At 42.8% G+C, this 20243-nt stretch overlaps 1 protein-coding gene and 1 long non-coding RNA gene across 8 annotated transcripts in view; one reads left to right on the forward strand and one right to left on the reverse strand.

Moving 5' to 3' along the window:
- Positions 1-20243, forward strand: part of CHD6 (chromodomain helicase DNA binding protein 6) — a 105016-nt gene that overhangs the window by 43585 nt on the left and 41188 nt on the right. For all 7 annotated transcript variants that reach the window (XM_082228613.1, XM_082228618.1, XM_082228616.1 and 4 more), the window contains 3 exons: positions 10732-11249; positions 17039-17186; positions 19294-19443. In XM_082228613.1, coding sequence (XP_082084739.1) covers positions 10732-11249; positions 17039-17186; positions 19294-19443 — 816 coding nt within the window. The remainder of the gene's footprint in view (positions 1-10731; positions 11250-17038; positions 17187-19293; positions 19444-20243) is intronic.
- LOC309535540 overlaps positions 18461-20243 on the reverse strand; it is a 47509-nt gene continuing 45726 nt past the window's right edge. Inside the window, exon 3 of the long non-coding RNA XR_014221282.1 lies at positions 18461-18731. This is a non-coding gene — a long non-coding RNA (uncharacterized lncRNA). The remainder of the gene's footprint in view (positions 18732-20243) is intronic.

The following is a 20243-nucleotide window of genomic DNA, read 5'->3' on the forward strand; positions in this document are numbered from 1 at the left end:
CTTAAAAAAAATCCCTCTTGAAGTTTCTTATTGTCCCTGATGGTACAACTTTAAACCTTCATAAACTGCCTCTCATTCAAATTCTCAGAATGGTTACATTAAGAAGAAGGGGAGGGATTGCAGCGAAGTAGTTAAAATTACAGGGGGAAAGAAAAAACCCAACAACCCATCATAAAACCAACAAGACATAGGGTGGAATTCAACATTGTCCTATTATGAACAGTCTGCCTGCACAATCATTTCACCTTGCCAGACAGAACAAGCCACCCCCCTCTCTCCACTCACTTTTCTGAGGGAATTTCCTGGACCCACCACTGAACCAGTTCTGGGGCGTGTAGGGTGAGGAGAGGAGAAAAATCTCCCTTGGGTAAGTGGAAGTCATTGTGCCATGCTTCCACTGATGGAGTTGCTTAGGTGAATGAACCTGCCTAAGAATCAACAGGCGGGCTTCTTGTAGAGCAGTTTGTGAATGACTTGGTCGGTTGGTGTCCATCTAATGGCTTGTTCACACATGTGTTTTCACTTCTCTTGGCATTGTCAGAGTTTATGTGAGTAGCGACTGCTGAGAGGGCCTTGTCAGTGGAAGTGCCTCGCCATGCTAGTTTGTGGACCACCAAAACGTCCTTTGGGTTAGTAAGTTTTTATTTTTCAGGGATTTTATCTGTGTCCTTGCTGCATATCAAAATCTAATACAGTGGTACTTCGGTTTATGAACTTAATCCGTTCTGGAAGTCCATTCTTAAACCAAGACACGCTTTCCCTAATGAGGCCTTCCGCCGCCGGTGCCCTTCCACCATTCGGATTCCATTCTTAGACCAAGGTAGAGTTCTCAAACTGGGACACTATTTCTGGTTTTGCGGAGTTCGTAAACCAAATTGTTCTTAAACTGGACTGTTCTCAAACTGAGGTACCACTGTATTCTTAGATTTTAATTGTTGTTGGGATGTCCTTGCTACCATTGTGGTTTATCTCGACGTTTTGATTATTTTAATGAGACACTTTTGTAAGTCATTTTGTTAACTTAGAATACCAAGATATAACTATTATGTTAACATGCCTTATGCTAGTCAAAGATGGCTTATCTGGAATGCAACCTACTTCTAGCTGAATACTTCTTGAGTTTGCTCTTGTATGGTCAGTGTTGGTGGCAATTTATTTACAGTGGTACCTTGGGTTACATATGCTTCAGGTTACATACGCTTCAGGTTACAGGCTCCGCTAACCCAGAAATAGTACCTCGGATTAAGAACTTTGCTTCAGGAAGAGATCAGAAATTGTGCTCCGGCAGCAGGAGGCCCCATTAGCTAAAGTGGTGTTTCAGGTTAAGAACAGCTTCAGGTTAAGAACGGACCTCCAGAACGAATTAAGTACTTAACCCGAGGTACCACTGTATTTACTTACACCAAAATATGTGCTTTTTGTTTCCCCTCCCAAAAAGAGTTACAGCTTACAAAATTTAAAATAAGCATGAAAATAATAATGTCCCGTAGTTAAAACACCATTACCGAACTAAGAGCAGCATCAGTAAGGAAAAACACGAAGGGTTGTTCTGTTAGCGTAAGCTTTTTGACTTCCACAACAGAATTTCCTCTCTTTTCTCCCTGTGTGCCACTCAGATCTGCTTGGACGATTGGAGAAAACCACAGAACAGAGTTTGGGAGCAAGTGGGGTGGGGAGGAGAGGGAGGGGAAGTTTTGTTGTGGAACTCCTAATGTTGGATACAACCCTTAGAGGCAAAAATATTATTTGTATATCAATAGATTTATTTTTATATTGTTTAAATTTTATTATAGTTTTGTTTTGTTTTTTTACTTTTTAACTAGTATCTTGTATGTTTTTAGCTTTCTGTATTTTACCTGTGTTGTTGTAATTTGTGTAAGCTGCTGGTTTGAGTTCCAGTCTGGGAAAGAGGTGAGATATAAAGAAATATAATAATAAATTAAATTCTAGCAAGAACTGAATTAAAAGCTTGTTTCAAGAGAACTAATATTGGAATACAACTAGGGAGAAAGATATCCGCTTAAAGCAGGTGACGTTTCACATATGGGGTACACCGCAGAGGAAAAACCCTCTCGTGCAATCCACATTTTGCTTGTGCAATAGACTTGAGCTTTCTGGTTGGCTAAAAACCCACCTGACTCTTTTCTTGTATATACAGAAAGGATTAATGATACTCACAGTGTCTGATGCAGTTGAGAAGGGCCTATTGATGAGTGAAGAGCATGAGCACTTAACTGCTGCCAATGTTAAGTGTTGTTGTGAGAAGTAGCATTGTTGTGAGAGATAGGATCACTCTGGAGATGGGTGAAAAATGAATTCTGAAAAATGAACTGAACAAATGTTTCTCCCTGAAATGGCAACCCATGAGGGGTTAAGCTTTGCTTTGTCTCACCTCTTTGGTTCTGTGGCTCTGATGATACAGAATACAAAGCTGGTGAGTAAAGGCATCTCAGCAAGGTCAGGGCTGACTGGCCTGGAATGTTTCCATTTGCAGCCTGTACCTAACAGGACTTTTCGGGAAATTTATAACATGCAGGGATATGTGAAATTAGATATGGCACCTATAATACCACTGTGATTTCCCCTGAAATGTCCCAGAGTTACCAGGGGCCTGCCCTGCATGGTGGCAGTGGATTGAGACTGGTAACTAGCCAGTTCTGTGGGTTTTATTTTCTTGTATCTGTTTCATAAGGCTGTTCCTACAGTTAGGTCTGAGAGCTGACTAATACCTAAAGAGGAAGTATGTCGGAAGGCAAGGAACAGGCAAGAGGTTTGGGAGAACGTGGCCTGGAACATCTAGGTGAGGAGGACTTGGTTTCTGACCGCATGAGACTGGGCATGACCAGGAAGGAGATTATCTATTTCTCTCTTCACTCCCCTCTAACCCTGTGTTTTCCACCATCATCAATACCTCCCTGCCTCTTCTCTTTTCACCATCACTATAACCTTCTAATCTGTTCATTCTGTCTCTTCTGCCTTTCTCCATCTCATCTCACACCCTCCGATCATCAAGAACTCGCCTCTTTAAATTCATGATCTCTTCTTTCATCTCTGGCCTTACTAACTTCACAACTCTTTTGGGGCTCAGTGCCCAAGATAGTTGGATATCCTCCTTATTCCTGACTTATTTAAGATCCACCTGCTTTTTAAAAAACAAAAACCCTTGTTTTCCTTTCCTTAACTGCATTACCTTCTCCTTCCCTTCCCCATCTTTCCCCTTTATGTTTTATGTTTAAATTAGATTGCGAGCTTCCAGGCATTTCCTTGTCCTTGGTTTGCCTTTTGCACAGTGTTTTGCATTTCAGGTTCAAAATAGTATACATCTGTGCATTGTATAGGGTATTTTATACTTTTAGAATGGGGACACCTTTTTTCCCAGGCCAGAATCTAAAGTTCGGGTATGTTCACAGACAGATAAGGGAAAAGCTTACCTCAGTATTAAGGGTTTAACTTTCTCTCTTTGTTCTAGTATTTCCCAGTGCTGGAGAGGCAGTCTGCTTTTTAAGCCAAAATAGCTTTTTTTCTTTGAAACCTGTTCAGTGAAAAAATAAAGTAAAGGCCCGGCTGCTTTTCCCTCTCCTGTATGAGAACACATGCAGCTTGAAAAATGAATGGTTGACTAAGCACCCTTCTTTACTTATTTGGGGTGTGAGCTGGGACACACCATTTCTGTTATTTCAAGTTCTTGTACCGGTTTGATCTTTGTGTTAGAGAAGGCCACATGTGAAGCAGTTTAGTACAGTGTTTCATGGTGATAGATTGGTGCTGTAAGGTTGCAGATGTGGAGCTGAAGAGCTCATCAAGGGTGGCAGCTTAATTAAATTTTAGTGGCCTCTATTGAAGTATTCTTTTCGGAGCTTGCCTAAAGAACGCTGGTCTCTGCAAATACACACAGGCAAGCAGCTAAAAAAAAAGTAGGTCATACTTTTGAGGCCTACTAACCTTGACAGTTTGCCTTTAAAGTGCATCCCTCTCTCACTGTGTTCACAGCAGCTCCTGATTGGAAGCAGATAAGTTTTTTCTCTTTCCCCTCCATCCTGCTCTGAGTGTACTTGAATTCCCATTGGCTTTCACTGAGATTCATATTGCCAGATCCAGGACAGGTTTTGGGAAGTTGTGCAACATGAACACACACACACACAGATTTTTTTTTGCTGATGATTCTATTCTCTGCTCTCTTTTATTATTAGAGATACAAATTCTATTTGCAAATCTGCCAAGCAGCATTAGGTGCTGAGCCTTTGCTTTAACAGCGCCAAATAAATGAAGAAGGATTGTAAGACCTGTACTATCTTCAAGAGGTATGGTAGTTCCTATGTACAGTGGTACCTCGGGTTACATATGCTTCAGGTTACATACGCTTCAGGTCACAGACTCCGCTAACCCAGAAATAGTGCTTCAGGTTAAGAACTTTGCTTCAGGATGAGAACAGAAATTGTGCTCCGGCGGCACAGCAGCAGCAGGAGGCCCCATTAGCTAAGTGGTGCTTCAGGTTAAGAACAGTTTCAGGTTAAGAACGGACCTCCAGAACAAATTAAGTACTTAACAAGAGGTACCACTGTATATCTGACTACAGGTGTTTTTGTGGTATAGAACCGACCTGCCTTCATCTGTAATCCAACTGTGCTATTGCTACTATGATGATCCCAGAGATGCAAATTAACTTTAAGTGAGATATTTTGTTATGATGGTTTATTGGTGAAAGTTTGAAAATGCAAGGTTATGGAGGCAAAGGCATGCAGCTAAAATGGAGTATTTTGAGCAGATGTCAAGTCACACATGAGAAGGAAAAAGAAGAGGAAGTGTCCGTATTGCTATTGGTTAACTGCATTAGAATGTCACATGCCAAAGCTGGACATGGAAAACTTGCATGTGTCAAGAGAACTTTAAATGTTAATGGAATTAGAAGCTGCAGTTGGTGTTAGGAAGTATAATTTTCTGAAAGCTTATTTATTTATTCTTCCCAGTAGGGGGCCTGAGCTAGTAGGTGGCTGCAGAACAAATAATTATGTTGACTGTGTTATTTTAAAGCATGGATAAGGCTGCAACAAATTTTATCCTGTTTTGATTTTCCTATCAAAAATAGTACAGTAGATAGAAGTAAAACATGTCTCACATTCAACCAGTTCCCACAAAATGATTCCACCTATCCCTTTTATAGGAAAATGTACCATATATCATAATATTCAAAATAAAGGATGGGCCAAGCATGCTGCTCTCCCAAAAAATAAGTCTGCTACAAATTTGCAATTAAATCATTTTTTAACAACTTGGGTTTTATGTGTTTTTCAACAATTTAACATCCATAATGTCCAGAGAGGGACGTAATGCAGTCATATTTATTTAGGTTACAATCCTAAAAACACTTAGCTAGGAGTAAGTCCTATTGAACTCAATAATACTTACATCTGGGTAAGACTGCATAGAATTGTATGTTAAAATTGTATGCTTAGCCATCCTGTCTCTTCAGGTGATTAAGAAAGCTTTTAAAAATAATATAAAACTAGCTAAGAGAACAAGCAAATCTGTCAGAAAAGAGCAACAGAGTTTTGTTAGGAATTATACAAATGCATATTAATAGTTAACTTCTTTATTAAGAATTTGTGTAGAAATAGATGCAGACTGACTTATAATACCAATTTAAGGAAAAGGTGACTGCTTCATCCCATTTCTTTCAGTGTTAATTTTAAAGCTGTATTTTTAACTAGGTTGATTTTTCAATTATGAAAGAGCAGTACATTTCAATAACTACTCATTTCAAACAGCTATTTTGAAAACTAAATTTAAGATCATTAACTGCTCAGATTATTTTGTACTTCAGGTTTCTTCCATTCTAGTTGTACAGGTGTAACAAATCTAATTCAGTTCTGAGGTTCCTGCAGGACTCAGATAAGGTTTGCTGGGGCTACAGTTGTTCATTAATTTTTTCCCCTGTTTCCATTGTTTTACATATCACATACTATAAACATCAGTGGAGGAGAGGGCACAACTGTTGCAAGTAAATGCACTATATGAAGCTCAATTCTAGTCACAATTTTCTTATTTCGATTGCAGCATGTTTATGATTTGAAATTCCAGATTCCCTGTATAAAAGGACACCAGTGTTCTTTTACATATTTGCAATCAGTTATTGCAGATGGCCACATCAGTTGCAGATGTGTTTAAATGCCATTGGTTTAGTCTTTTCCAAACTATTTTTAAAATCACATCAGTATCCTGCTCTTCTTCCAAGTAGCTCGAGGCAATGTACATGGGATTATCTCATTTTATTGCTGCAATAACTCTGTGTGGTAGCTTAGACTGAGAGAGGAATGACTTGCCCAGGGCCAATCTATGGGGTTTCATGACGGAAAGGAGATTCTAGCAATATCCGAAATGGCAATGCAGATGAAACGGTGCTCTGGCTCTACAAATTAAGGCTGTTTTTCTCAAACTTGGATCTCCAGCTGTTGTTGGACTACATCTCCCATCATCCCTAGCTAGCTGAGTCAGACCACTGGTGCCTCTCACTTTGTATTGTCCACACTGACTGGCAGCAGCTCTCACTTTATCACTACCCCACTTTATCACTACCCTAAGGAGTCTCAAAGCGGCTAACAATCTCCTTTCCCTTCCTCCCCTACAACAAACACTTTGTGAGGTGAGTGAGGCTGAGAGACTTCCGAGAAGTGTGACTGGCCCAAGGTCACCCAGCAGCTGCATGTTGAGGAGCAGGGATGCGAACCCGGTTCACCAGATTATGAGTCCACCGCTCTTAACCACTACACCACACTGGCTCTCACACTGGGACCTTCTGCATGCTGAGTAGATGCTCTACCACTGAACTATGGCCCTTACCCATTCTCTGAGGAGAGTCTTCTCTGTATATACTCTGGTTTCTCTTCAGATCATATACATCTTTTGCCTGGCAGTGAAATTATATGCCTTTCAGTGCTGGGTTAAAATCATCATCATCACGACCATCATTTATTACTTACCGTATTTTTCGCCCTATAGGACGCACTTTCCCCCCTCCAAAAATGAAGGGGAAATCTGTGTGCGTCCTATGGGGCGAATACAGGCTTTCGCTGAAGCTTGGAGAGCGAGAGGGGTCGGTGCGCACCGACCCCTCTCGCTCTCCAGGCTTCAGGAAGCTATCCGCAAGCCTGGGGAGCCCGTGGGAGTTCCTGCAGGGCTCCCTAGGCTGCGGATAGCAGCCTGCCGCCCGGTGCGTGGGGCGCCTTAAAGCAGAGCGCCCCGCGCTTTGGGCAGACATCGGCCAGCCCCACAAGCTCGGGGGACAGCGGGGAGGCGCAGCGCCGCCATCCCGCTGTTCCCCAACCTGGTTTTGGGGGCGAAATAAAGGGGGAAATTCCTTTATCCCCCCCAAAAAAACTAGGTGTGTCCTATGGGACGGAGCGTCCTATGGGACGAAAAATACAGTATACCCCACCTATCTGGCCGGGCCTCCCCAGCCACTCTGGTGGTTTCCAACAGAATATTAAAAACACAATAAAACATTTAAAACATCCCTAAACAGGGCTGCCTTCAGATGCCTTCTAAAAGTCAGATAGTTGTTTATTTCCTTGACATCTGATGGGAGGGCGTTCCACAGGGCAGGCACCACTACCGAGAAGGCCCTCTGCCTGGTTCCCTGTAACTTTGCTTCTTGCAGTGAGAGAACCGCCAGAAGGCCCTCAGAGCTGGACCTCAGTATCCGGGCAGAACGATGGGGGTGGAGACACTCCTTCAGGTATACTAGGCCAAGGCCATTTATATAAAACCTTTTTATTTGCAGAAGCATTTTAAAATACTGACTTTTTAGAAAAGCCACCTCATCTTTCATCAAGAGTTCATACTATGTGAGTAAGGGACCCCTGACCATTAGGTCTAGTCGCGGACTACTCTGGGGTTGCGGCGCTCATCTTGCTTTACTGGCCGAGGGAGCCGGTGTACAGCTTCCGGGTCATGTGCCCAGCATGACTAAGCCACTTCTGGCGAACTAGAGCAGCTCACGGAAACACCATTTACCTTCCCACCGGAGCGGTACCTATTTATCTACTTGCACTTTGACGTGCTTTCGAACTGCTAGGCGGGCAAGAGCTGGGACCGAGCAACAGGAGCTCACCCCGTCGTGGGGATTCGAACTGTCGACCTTCCGATCGGCAAGCCCTACGCTCTGTGGTTTAACCCACAGCGCCACTGAAGCTACATTTTGGCAGATCTGTGCGTGGCCATTTTGGGTGTTACTTTGTATGGTGAATCCTTCTGTTTATGTGATGTTGGGTAGATCCCTTTGTTCGGAATCATTGTTGACTTTTACCAGTTCAAGAATAGCAAGATGCTGAGGAATCTTGTTTCCTAAGTTTTTTGTTTGTTTGTTTCTTTTATTACATGGCTGAGGATGACTCTGCTAATCCATGCCAGGAGTCAGGAGAGCCATATCTTTCTCCCTGAAATTGGCAGCTCTGCTTCACTGCAGTGAAACGCTCTCTAAAGTTTTTGGGTCTACTGTGGAATAATGCAGCAGCTGAAAAGTGTTACACTGAATTTGAAAATACACAGGAATTTTATAGGAAAACTCAATTTAAAACAGGAGTTGGCTTGAATGTAGCTTCATTGCTGCTGGGTTTTTTCCCATGCAGCCATGTGATATGCTGGGTTGTAGCACTGCATTGCACAGTGAAGTGATTTTTAGAACATCTTTACTGTTCTGGATATCTGATGTTCAGCCAGGTTTGTACAACCAGGTTCACGTGTGGCTGCATGTGTTTCTTTGCAAAGCTTGCAAGTAGTGGCCACTGTGGTAAATGGTTATCTGGTACTTATTTATTTGTTGATGGCGATAGCAAAGCTTTATCTTGCTCCTGCAGTCATAGCCTCGAGACACATTTTCCCTCATGTTGGTACCTGCCAAGGTGAGTTTAGTGAAGTTGTACTAGGTCAGGCATAGGAAACCTATGTACCGCCAGGTGTTATTGGACTACAGCTGCCACCATCCCTTGGGCTGATCGGAGTTGGCAAGATTTGGAGGACCACTGTGCTAGATTAACAGTGAGTATGAGGTAAAGTTAGGGCTAGCAGGATAGTGGGGAAGGGTTTATTTTGCTTGGGATGTGCTGTGTCGTAATGAAATGTTGGCTAAGTTGTGGTTACATTAGGACAGAGATGCCACTTGGTGCATTTGTTTGCAAGGCTCTTTCACCTTATTTTTATGAGAACTTGCACAATGGACAGTACCCAACTAAACAATTTCACTACTGCAAGCATTTTTAGCTGTGCAGTAAGAGCTTCTCCACCCTCCGCCCTAAATTTGCTCTGGTGGGTTGAGGGAACCTCTGGAACAGATTTAGAGATGGTGTAGGGAGAAGAGGAAATGCAAGAAATCCTAGTGGAACTGGATTTCCATTTCTGCTCAGCTTGTTGTCATATGAAATGCTTCTGACAATCAAAGCAGTACACATACCTATTTTTCTTCTCTACAATTTTCTCTATACAAATTAATCACTTAAAGTGCACTGCCATATATAAAAAATGGTTCACAATTAGTTCCCTGTCCTGATATAATGGACTTGACAGGTATGTCTTCAGGACAGCCGTTGCTCTTGTGGGAGGGATATTACTACTGCTACTACTACTACTACTACTAATAATAATAATTTCCAGTGGTTTTGAAAGGCTGGGAGTTTGAAAACAACTGGGGGAACAGCTGTTTCAAGACCTTTGTCACCCTTTCCTCTTTCTTCATAGTCATACATCTTTGTATAGGATCTTGGCTATTTGTGATGTAGTGATTAGAGGCCAGCGATGGTAGCTAGAATTTCCCAGAGAACCAACATTTTATCTTAGAGACAGGGCCTGCTATATCTCTTTTATACAAAGCAGAGATGGTATGTTGCTGTGGCAGCTCAGTCATTTACACCCTCCGGCTAGCATAGCAGGCCAACAGCAGGTGTGAATTGTCAGGTCAACAGCAGCTTCAAATATCTGGACGGCTGTGTCATGAAAGACGGGAGGAAGCTTATTTTCTCCTCCTTCAGAGGGTAGAACCTGAACCAACAGATACAAATTGCAAGAAAGGAGATTCTGACAAAACATTCGGAAGAACTTTCTCATGGTAAGAGCTGTTTGACAATGGAATGAACTACTTCAGAAGGTGATGGTCCCTCCTTCATTGGAGAGTTTTTAAACAGAGGTTGGATGGCCATCTGTCAGGGATGCTTTAGCTGTGATTGCTGCATCACAGGAGGTTGGACTAGATGCCCCTTGGGCTCCCTTCAAACTCTGCATTAATTCCTCCAACTCTGTAATGTGTGCAGAGAATGGCTTCACATATTACCTGTTCCAGCGTTTACTTTGATTTCTGAGTATGTATGTATCCTTTAATAATCAAGTGTCTCTTCTTTTGCCAGGCATATGCATTTTTCAGTGCCATAATCCATAGTCCTGAGGCAGCCAGCCATGCATACATTTTTAGGGAATGCACTATTTCTAGCACAGAGAACAATCCTAGTAATGTGGTAGGTTGCCTAAGACCTGGATGGAAACCCTGGCATCAGTGTGGATTAATTGTGTGAAACTTTCTACTGTTTTTGTCAAAGCTAACTTTTATTCAAAATCACGTGAGAAGGGCAGGCCACTTGTCTTTACCTTGTTAAATACAGCCGCCAGGGTTGGCTCTCAAGCTCTCAGCAGCAATACACACTCCTGTGTACATGTGTGGTGATATTTCTTTCTGTGTTCTCTTTGCAGCTGCCAAATTTTAATGTGCTGAGTCATTCCCCAATGTCTGATGCCTCCATCACCTTTGAATGCAAGCCACAGTCCCCTTTTGCTGACAGCACAGATCAGGAAGATTTGCATGACCTGGTGACAATCTCCGACTTGGCCAGCGTGAGCCTGGCCCAGAAGGACCAGCAGGATGTGGTGCCTGTTGAGGTGCCCGATGAGATTGTGCAGAACATGGTGACATCCCTTAATGGGATGCAGGACGATAGGGGCGGGGGCACTGGGGTGAAGAAGAAACGGAAGAAAAAAGAGCTGGGGCAGCAGGAACCAGGGGGTGAAAGAGAAGCCAAACCAAAGAGAAAGAGAGAGCCTAAGGAACCAAAAGAACCCAAAAAGCCCAAGGAGCCTAAGAAGGCCAAGGAGCCCAAGCAGGAGGGGGCGAAGAAACCCAGAAAGCCTCGGGAGCCCAAAGTCCCAAAGGAGCCTAAAGAGAAGAAGAGCAACTCTGAGTCTCCCCCCAAAGCCAGACCCAAGAAGACCAGGTGGGTGTTTGCTCAGTTCATGTTACCCTTTGTTTGATTCCCCCGCAGCCATTTTTCTCTCTGCTTTGCTTTGGCCTGAATGTTGTGGGTGGTTTTTAGGAACAGGCTATTACGTCTACACTTCTCTATACCACAAAGCATAGTGCATCCCAGAGGACTACAGAATGAAACGCCCTTGAGCTAAAACCTGTAATGTGCTGGTGAGCAAGTTCATAGTTTTGTATATGTCAAATGCAGTCAATAGACTCACTTTTTTGCAGCTCCTGTCCCCCCCCCCCCCCAGAATTGAGTCCCACCGCTTATAGGAGAATGGCTCAGATGTTGATAGGAAACTAATTGCTTAATGCTGTTGTGGAATAAAGGCAGCTTGGTGATTTTGGCAAAATGGGATGGAGAGCCTATTTGGTTTGTTGATGTTTCTGTGCTAGAGGGACTGGATATTTAAAAGTATGTTTTCACTTTGGGGTTTCATAAAATTAGTACCTAGCAAAAGCATTATTAATCATATTTATAGTAATTTGTTCAGAACCATGTGTCTGCCTTCTCAGTATGGTTGTTAAAACTGCAAGAGCTCCCATTTCTGTGCCAGCGTGGAAGCGTAATTTGTTTTCATTGAACGCAGTTAAAATTATTGTTCCCTACTTAGATTTATCTAAGGCTCCTGTCAAATGTAGCCACAGTGGTATGGGAGTGCTATGAAGTGATCCCATAGTTGGTCAGGTGGAGAAAAACCATGTGATTGGCCTTGCCCATATTGTAGTGTCTGCATTTGTCTTGGAATTGTTTTCATATATTTTAATTGTTTTGTTATCTGTATTCATCACCCTGGAGTCCTTTGGGAGGCAGGGAAGGATATACATGTAGTTAAAAGTGATAATTCACACACAGCCTAAACCTAAATGGGCTCACACAACTTGGAAACGGCCTCTCTGACTGCATGAAATGGGGACCTAAATCTCAAGTTCTGACTACCTTCTGCAGTAATACTTGGTGTTTGAGGTTGGGCAGTTTCCCCCTCCTTTTTTTCCTTTGATGTCACATACCTCCCCCCCCCCCAATGTCACGTACTTTGGTTTGAGAAGAAAAGTAAGTATATGGCTGCAGTAAATAGGAGGTGGCTTAATTGAAATCTGTCTGTGGTGGGAGTTTCTATAGAAAAATCCCCAAGTATAAATGAGGCAAGAATTTTGACCTCTTAGTAGCTTTATTCATCCTTGTTGGTGGACAAAGTGGAACTGAATGTGGGAATAGGGGAGGGTGGGGGGAATCGCAAGTCCTAGTTCATCAGTGACAGAGTCAGAAATAGAACCCATTTCCCTCCTTAAGCTATCATGTGACATGGGTTTCCTAGAATACAGCTCGTTTTCCTCAAAATGACATGTGATTTTTTTCTATGTCTGTTGTAGTGCTGGACCGTAATAAACGAGGGTGCATGTCTTAGGGTTCTTTGTGTTGCTGCCTGAACTAATTTCTTTAATTATGAGCTGGTCAGGAGAGAAGGGCTGATCTCCCTTGAGAGTGTCCTTAATTGAAGATAGGCGTAGGTAATGTCTCCTGCCTTTGTTGCTCTCTCTCCCTTTGATTTGGCTAAAAGCTTTCACAGAGTCACTTGCTTTAAGAATCCAGGGGTGAAGTCTCCACTCCCCAGCAATCCATGCTTTCCCTGGGGTTATGGTTGGACTTGTGCAGGTAAACAAAGGACAAGCACCAGGCTAATCTGAAAGCGGACTAATTATCCCAGCATGTGATTATTTTTGCGTTCACTCGAAACCTGTGAAAGTGTTCAACATTCATTTGCCACCTGGGCTGAAGATTTGACTTGCTGTTCTTTAGTGGTCAGGAGCATGACACATTAGATAGAGAATTCTGTGTGGATTTCATCATGCTTGAAAATAAAAATCGGTTTATGTAAAATCATGTTTTTTATCACACCTCAGTGTGGCATTGGGATGGTGCAGTTCTATGGCTGAAGCTAAGCCAGCCTGACCCTATATAAGCCTTCTGGCTAACAGACCACAAGAACTATCATGTACCCCACCCTGAACAGCTGGACTGAGAAGTGGGCAGACAGATCAGCAGCACTGGATGAGATAAATATCCAGACACCAGCATAATGGCTATTCCTTAGCTAGAACCTACTGAACTTGGATACCATGAGCTAGAGACCCTTGAATTAACACCTCCAGTCAACAACCTCTGGGCCTGCACCCTCCCAAAGGACCTGTCCTCATCTTCACCAGAGACACTATGTGTCTCCATGTCACTCATTCTGGAGGGAATTAAGGTGTGCTAGGCTTGAGGCCAAAGGACTCAAAAACATCACTTTAGGAAGGGGCAGAGCCTGGGAGGTTGTGATCTGGTCCTGGAGGAATGAAAGGCTTCAGTTTGCAGACTCTCTTGGAACTCTCCAAGGTGCTGCATCTTTGGGCCTACCTTGTCCCTATTTGTCCTGTGGAATTCTTGCTAAGGACCTCAAAAGTGCAGAAAAAAACAAATTACTTTTACCAGGTGCCATAAGATTGACTTTAGCGATCAATTTTATTTTTTTTTTATAATATTTTTTATTGCTTTTTTTCAGGTACAGGTGTATAGTCAGATATACGTCAAAAGCATTTTTTACAGAAAAAAGAAAAGAAGAATCAAAGAAAGAAATTTTCCATTTTTCAATCCCAACTTTCAAAAACCATCGGACGATGGTTTAGCGATCAATTTTAAAGGGGTTTTAAAATGAGAGAAATGCCCACCCAGGTAGGGTAACAGTGGGAGAGGAGTGCAAAAAGGAGAAGAGTTTTAGAATGTTAAATTCACCAGGGGGTGGGTTTCTTGTCAATGACACTCGTGACTGCCACATATTATGTTGCTCTTCATAATTTGTGGACTTGAGCCACAGCTAGGAGCAACTTGCTTGTGACGAAAGGGTCATTCTTGCTACTTAGATTCTCAATAAGGATTCAAGTCCATTGGTCCTGTCACAAGACACTTTAAAAAGAAGATAGCAGGGAAGCATTCTTTCTGAAGTGACAGTATAAAACATGCATGCAAATGGAGCAATTGCTGCAAATTCTCTAAGCGGCTGGTAATCGTGGAATAATCTCCTCTAAATTATTTCTAATCACAGTTAGCTCCAGCATTCATGAATGGAACCGTTGTTAATTGTGACTGCAAAATCAATGTCTGGGGACTTGCTACTGAAGCAGAAGCTACAGCATCGGTGCATTTCCAGAGCTTCTGGTTCGTTCACAGGCATGTGGTTGCGTCGCAACTGCCTGAAAAAGCTGTTGGCAAGAATTATTTTTTTGCACAACCTCCAGCTAACAGCAATTTCCCATGAAACAGGGGCAGGAAGGTTCAGCGGAAACATGATTTTAAAATAGACAAAGAAAGATAAACCAAAGCAAACCATTTCTTGTTAAAGGAGTGGCAAAAGCAAAAATAAACTAGATGAAAACAGTCCTGAGTAAGGACTAATACACTTGAAATGTGATTTCTGTGGTCCCTGTGGATGTCTTATTCCTGTCCACACACCCCTCCCCTCTCGACCTGGTAAATTGGTACAACTCTCTTGATTTGTATATGCTGGTGCCAGATATGTGAAACTGATCTGGTATTTGCCTGGTGCCTCTGAGTGCTTTGCAGAGACCAATGTACTGGAAGTAAGCATCATTGATAGAGAAAGGACATTAAACCCTGAATATGAAACTCAGCTGTGTTTTGGGTTATGTCTAAAAAAGTTATGTGTTTGAAGTTTGTCAACTTTTAATTTGAGAAACATCATAGGGAATTTGGCTTGAACTGTGCCTGATTGTGCATTGTCTGGTTTGCAGCTGGTGGAGGCATAAATTGATGGGGCCAGTTATGGGGGCTACTCCCCCCCATTTACAATAGTCTCACTGGGTACCAGTCCATTCCTGGGCACAATTCAAAGTGTTAGCTGTTACCTACAAAGCCTTACACATCTTGGAATTAGGCTGTCTGAAAGGTTAGGTTTTTCTATATGATGCTGTCTAGGTTTTAAGAGTCTCGAAGAGAGGTCCTTCTGTCAGTCCTGCTAACATCAGAACCACACTTAGTGGACCTTAAGAGAGGACCTTCTTGATGGCTGCTGTAGAACTCCTTGCCAAGGGAGGTCTGGCTATTCCCATCTCTTAGTGACCTCCTGTTGGTAGGCAAGAAGATTTTTATTTAGACAGGACCTGTACTCATAAGCCAACTATTGTAAATATGTTTAAATTGGTTTGAAGTGGTTGTTTTTCTTGCCGTTTTACCTGACTTGTTTTTGTATTTTAATGTTGTTTTTGTTGTATTTTATTGCATTTGTATTGTTAGCCACCTTGAGCACCATCTGATGCATGAAAACAACTGGAAAGGGCTGGGTTAAGCTGTAGCAGAGGAAAACAAGGCACAAGAAAGTAGCAAAACCAAAGACTTCTGCTCCTTTTGGCCACTGGCTGAATCTCTAATGGTCCAAGCAACTGGAACAGGCCCTCATCAGATTCTTAAAACTTTGAGTGTTGCTGGAACCAAATTTCCAAAACTCCAGCAAATAAAGGTTATCCATTGTATTCCTGCTATCATGGTGTGCTCCTCCCTACTCCCCAATTATTTGAAGGTCAGCATTGTATATTATATGAGGCTCTTTTAGAAGCTATGCAGGTTTCATGTTGCACCAAGGTCTACTAGGAAGGAGAAAATATGATGCTTAATTCCCCATCTCTGGAACTGCAACTGCTAGCTGTTACCCAGTTCTGTCTCTGTCCTTAGGTGAAGCACACAGTTACCTTGGCAGGTGGAGAACAGGAATAAAGAGAAAAAAAAGCAGTTATAATATTATCAGAGGTAGAGATCAATTTTAGTTGGTATGCTAGGTTAAAAAAAAAGTCAACAGAAACAAAATTGGGTAGCTTTATCCTAGCAGTTAGAGGGAATAACCTTTCTGATAACGAAACCCGCTTCACAGTTTTTACTACCTAGCCTGATGAAGAGCTGTGGGGAACTGAAAAGCTTGCCATTATTTTGTGACATTTCAGTTGACCTAATAAAGGTATTGACATAATGTGGATTTTGGATACATGGAATGGATGATTTACTGAATGACTTACTCTGGCTGCCCACTTTTTTAACTCAGGCACTTTTGAGGCTGCCTTTTCATAAACAAGACATAAAAAAAAATGCTGTGCAGTGAAATGTCTCTGTATTTGCTTGCTATAGTATTTTTCTCCTTTTTGTGTTGAAAAGATTTTGCAAACATCTTTTGCTTACTTGTTCCTGGAAAGGGAGAAAGTGTAACCTGATTCCGCCAGCAAGACCAGTCAGTTTGTAATTCAATTAACACAGCTCTTGTTCAGCCCTGACTCTCTTTGTCCAAAGAATACCCAACTGCCATGTGACATCATCAACCTCTCCTAGCCCTACTTCCCCACCCCCATTTGTTTTTTAAAATTGTTTGGAAGCCCAGAGAATGGTTCTGTTTAATTTGACACTGAACAGGCGTTCATGTAATGCTAAACCAAAACATGGCTTGATTCAGATGTGGGTTTTGGGAAGAACATAACTGCCATTGGAAGAGAACCATCCAAAGGCATGGTTTTGTGTGTGACCCTTTTGATCCTGACTGAAAACGACCAAGTACTCTCAAAGGAATAGTGGCACAAAGGGAGACACATTTTAGGGAGGCATTTTGGGCAGAAACACAAATTATTACACCAAGCAAATTATTACACCAAGGTGATGTCCTTCAAAATGTACCTGCAATTTCATATTCCTCTGACACTACTCATTTATATCTGCAGCACGGAGCAAGGACCAACTCCTGTTGAGAAGAAAAAAAAAGGGAAAAGGAAAAATGACACTTCAGTGGACAGCCTTGAGCTGGATCAAAGCCTCCTTTCACTGTCTGGGCAGAGCCCTGAGGAGTCTGCTGAATCAGCTGACAGCCAGGTATGCTTGGGCTTCTCACCTTTATGGGCATGGGAGGCTCTGTCTTGAGAAAGAATGACTGCTATCATTGGGATTCTGTGTGTGACTCTTCAGGTATATGGCCAGTTGCTGTTCCAGTAATGTTCCTCCTATTTAGTTGGAGAGCTCATTTTTTAATCATACGTTCCTTACAATGTGAGTCCCAAAGGATACATCTTGATAGCAGTTTGTGCCCAGAACCAGAAGTGTGGGAATTTGCCAAACTGTGTACTGTATTTTTCGCTCTATAACACGCACCCGACCATAACACGCACGTAGTTTTTAGAGGAGGAAAATCCGTAGGCATGCCACCCGTAGGCATTCCCTCCATAACATGCACAGACATTTCCCCTTACTTTCTAGGAGGAAAAAAGTGAGTGTTATGGTGCAAAAAATACGGTATGTCCAAAATGCAAAGGCCTTGTTTTTTAATACTGCATGACCCCTTACCCTCATGGATAGCATGGTCTGTACTGATCTTGTGCCTGGCCCTGCTTGTGCTGGAGAGAGGTAGGAATCTATATAGTATAGAATTGATTATTCAGTATAGTGAAATATAGGGGGATGTGCTGTGCGTGTATCTCCTCCTTTAAAAATGACAAGACCCTACCATCTGGCCATGCATCCAAGATACAACTGGTAGGAAAAGAATGCTCTCCTCTCAACTTTTCCCTCTACTCTTGCAATTGCTGACCTTACCTGAGTCACAGGTACCCTGGACAGCTCCATGCTCAGGCTGAATACTTCATATGAGCAGAGCTCAGATGTTGCTTCAGCAGCTACCACCCTCAGACCGAGCCTTAAATAGGAACTGCAGCTCTGTCTCTGTAGCTAGCACTGCTTTTGCTGAGAGGAGCACTGTGATCAATTTGCTTCTTAACAGACCCAATAAGATTATGGGTCAAGAAAAGCTGGAGACGCAAAGAGGAGATAAAGGATGCTGAAGGGGATGTTCTGTTAAATCAGTGATTTGTGAATTCAACAGGGAGTTTGCTCGGAGAGTATTTGCAGCATGAAGGAAGTGATGGTTTACTCAAGGGCAGCTCCAGGGAAGACACAGAACAGCAAAGTGATTCTGTGGAGTGAGCTGAATTGTGCTTAGAGCTTCCCAAACAGAAAGGGCATTTGCCTCCCTTTCCTTTGCTTGTCTATGGAGACACTGCCTATGGAGTTAGTGAAGATTTCCAGGAGCATATGGTGTTGAAATCAGAAGGATACTTGCTGTTGGAAGGAAACAACTGAAGTGAAGGGCATGAGGTTTTAGATATACTTGACTAAGTGCAGATTCTCAGCCACCAGAGTAAGTCATTACCTGCCTTGTGGTTTGTTTTGTGCTGGTTTTCTTTCTGGGATTTATGGGGCCTTTCAACATGCATAGGACTGTGAAAGAGCAGATTCCCCTGTCTTGTGGTGTACAGCACCCAGGACCAGAGGTAGTGAGGTTAAAGAGTTGGCTCCAGATTTATCCTTGGTGTAGGATGCTTGAAATGATGGTCATGGCAGATAGCAATGGCAGAAAAGTTGTCCCTTAAATTGAATGGAAAACATAATGGACCTCTGCACAGTATTTTGCAGCTTTATTAGCTACACCACATAGCATCCAATGGAATTGGATGCATCACTCCCCTAAGACTTTGGATGAGAGATTGAACGGGAGGACCCTTGTTATTTGCATTGGTAAACGTTAGCAAGGAAGAAGCAGAGATTTTACAGTTGCTGTATACTTGAACATGTATGACAGACTGAGATACATGAATAGTTCTATGGAATAGTAAGGTGTGATATCTTTGAAAAAAATCACAAAATAGTGTACTGGTGGAGGGCTGGTTTTTGCTATATTACATTTGTCCTCTTGCGTGTAAATTAAATAAATAAAAATGACCGTGTGGTTAGAGGGGGCATTTGACTCTGTCCTTCAAACGACTGCTTAGTTCATCCTCCCAGTGCCCTAGTTTTGCAAGGGCTGGGAGAGTACCAGCCAAGCTTTGAGTCCTGTTCCTGCTCTTTGTATTAGCTGGGCAAGTGCCAGATCTGAGTCAGGAAATTAGGTGTGCATCTCCTCTTATCGGAGCTTCTGTTTGATGCACAGAAGCGCCGCTCTGGCCGCCAGGTGAAGCGCAGGAAGTACAACGAAGACCTGGATTTCAAGGTGGTGGATGATGATGGTGAAACAATTGCTGTTCTGGGAGCTGGTCGGGCTTCTGCTCTCTCTGCGTCTACCTTGGCCTGGCAGGCAGAGGTAAGGCTGGGGCTGTTGAGGAAACAAGGTTTGCTTCTTTGCTTCCAAATATCATTTTCTGATCTGGAGGAGAAATGTAATAGGAACATGACATGCGGGACGTCTGGGTTAATATTGGCAAAAGTCTGAGAGCAGAGGCACGTATATGCTGGTGCTATGGCCATATCATTGAGGGTTCAAGAACATGGAACATGCTATGTATAAGTAACCAAAACATGTAAACTAACCTCACTTCTTAAGCTCCCAGTTTGTTTCCAGTGGTGGTCTGAATAGGGCCTGACGTGTTACTTTTTAATACAAACAAAACAAAAACGGTTACATGGATTTGATACGCAGTTATTTGTGAGCATGTATGTTGTACAGGCATATTCACTGGCGACTCCACATTTTTAAAATTTATTATTACATATCTATCACGCCTTTCCTTCAAGGAGCTCTAGGTGGAATGCATGGTATCCTCTCTCATTTTATCCATGCAAAAATACCTTGAGGTAGGTTAGGCTGAGATACCGTGACTAGCCCAAGGTCACCCAGTGAGCTTCATGGCTGAGCAGGGATTTGAATGTGGGTATACCTAGTCCTAGTGCCATAGCAAAGCACACCACAAAGCACCTAAGCCAAGAGCAGCGCACCACCTGAGGCAAAAGGGGAGCGTGCTGTACTGCCACACCGCAGCCTCCTTTAGCTGGGCGGTGTGGTGGCTCCTGCTTCTGCTACCTGAGGCAGCTTCCTCACCCCACTGACCTCATGGGCGGCCCGGCCCTACATGAGCAGAATTACTATGGAACATCCTTCATTAA

The sequence above is a fragment of the Podarcis vaucheri genome, assembly GCF_965113315.1.
Source record: "Podarcis vaucheri genome assembly, chromosome: 6".
Lineage (NCBI taxonomy): Eukaryota > Metazoa > Chordata > Lepidosauria > Squamata > Lacertidae > Podarcis > Podarcis vaucheri.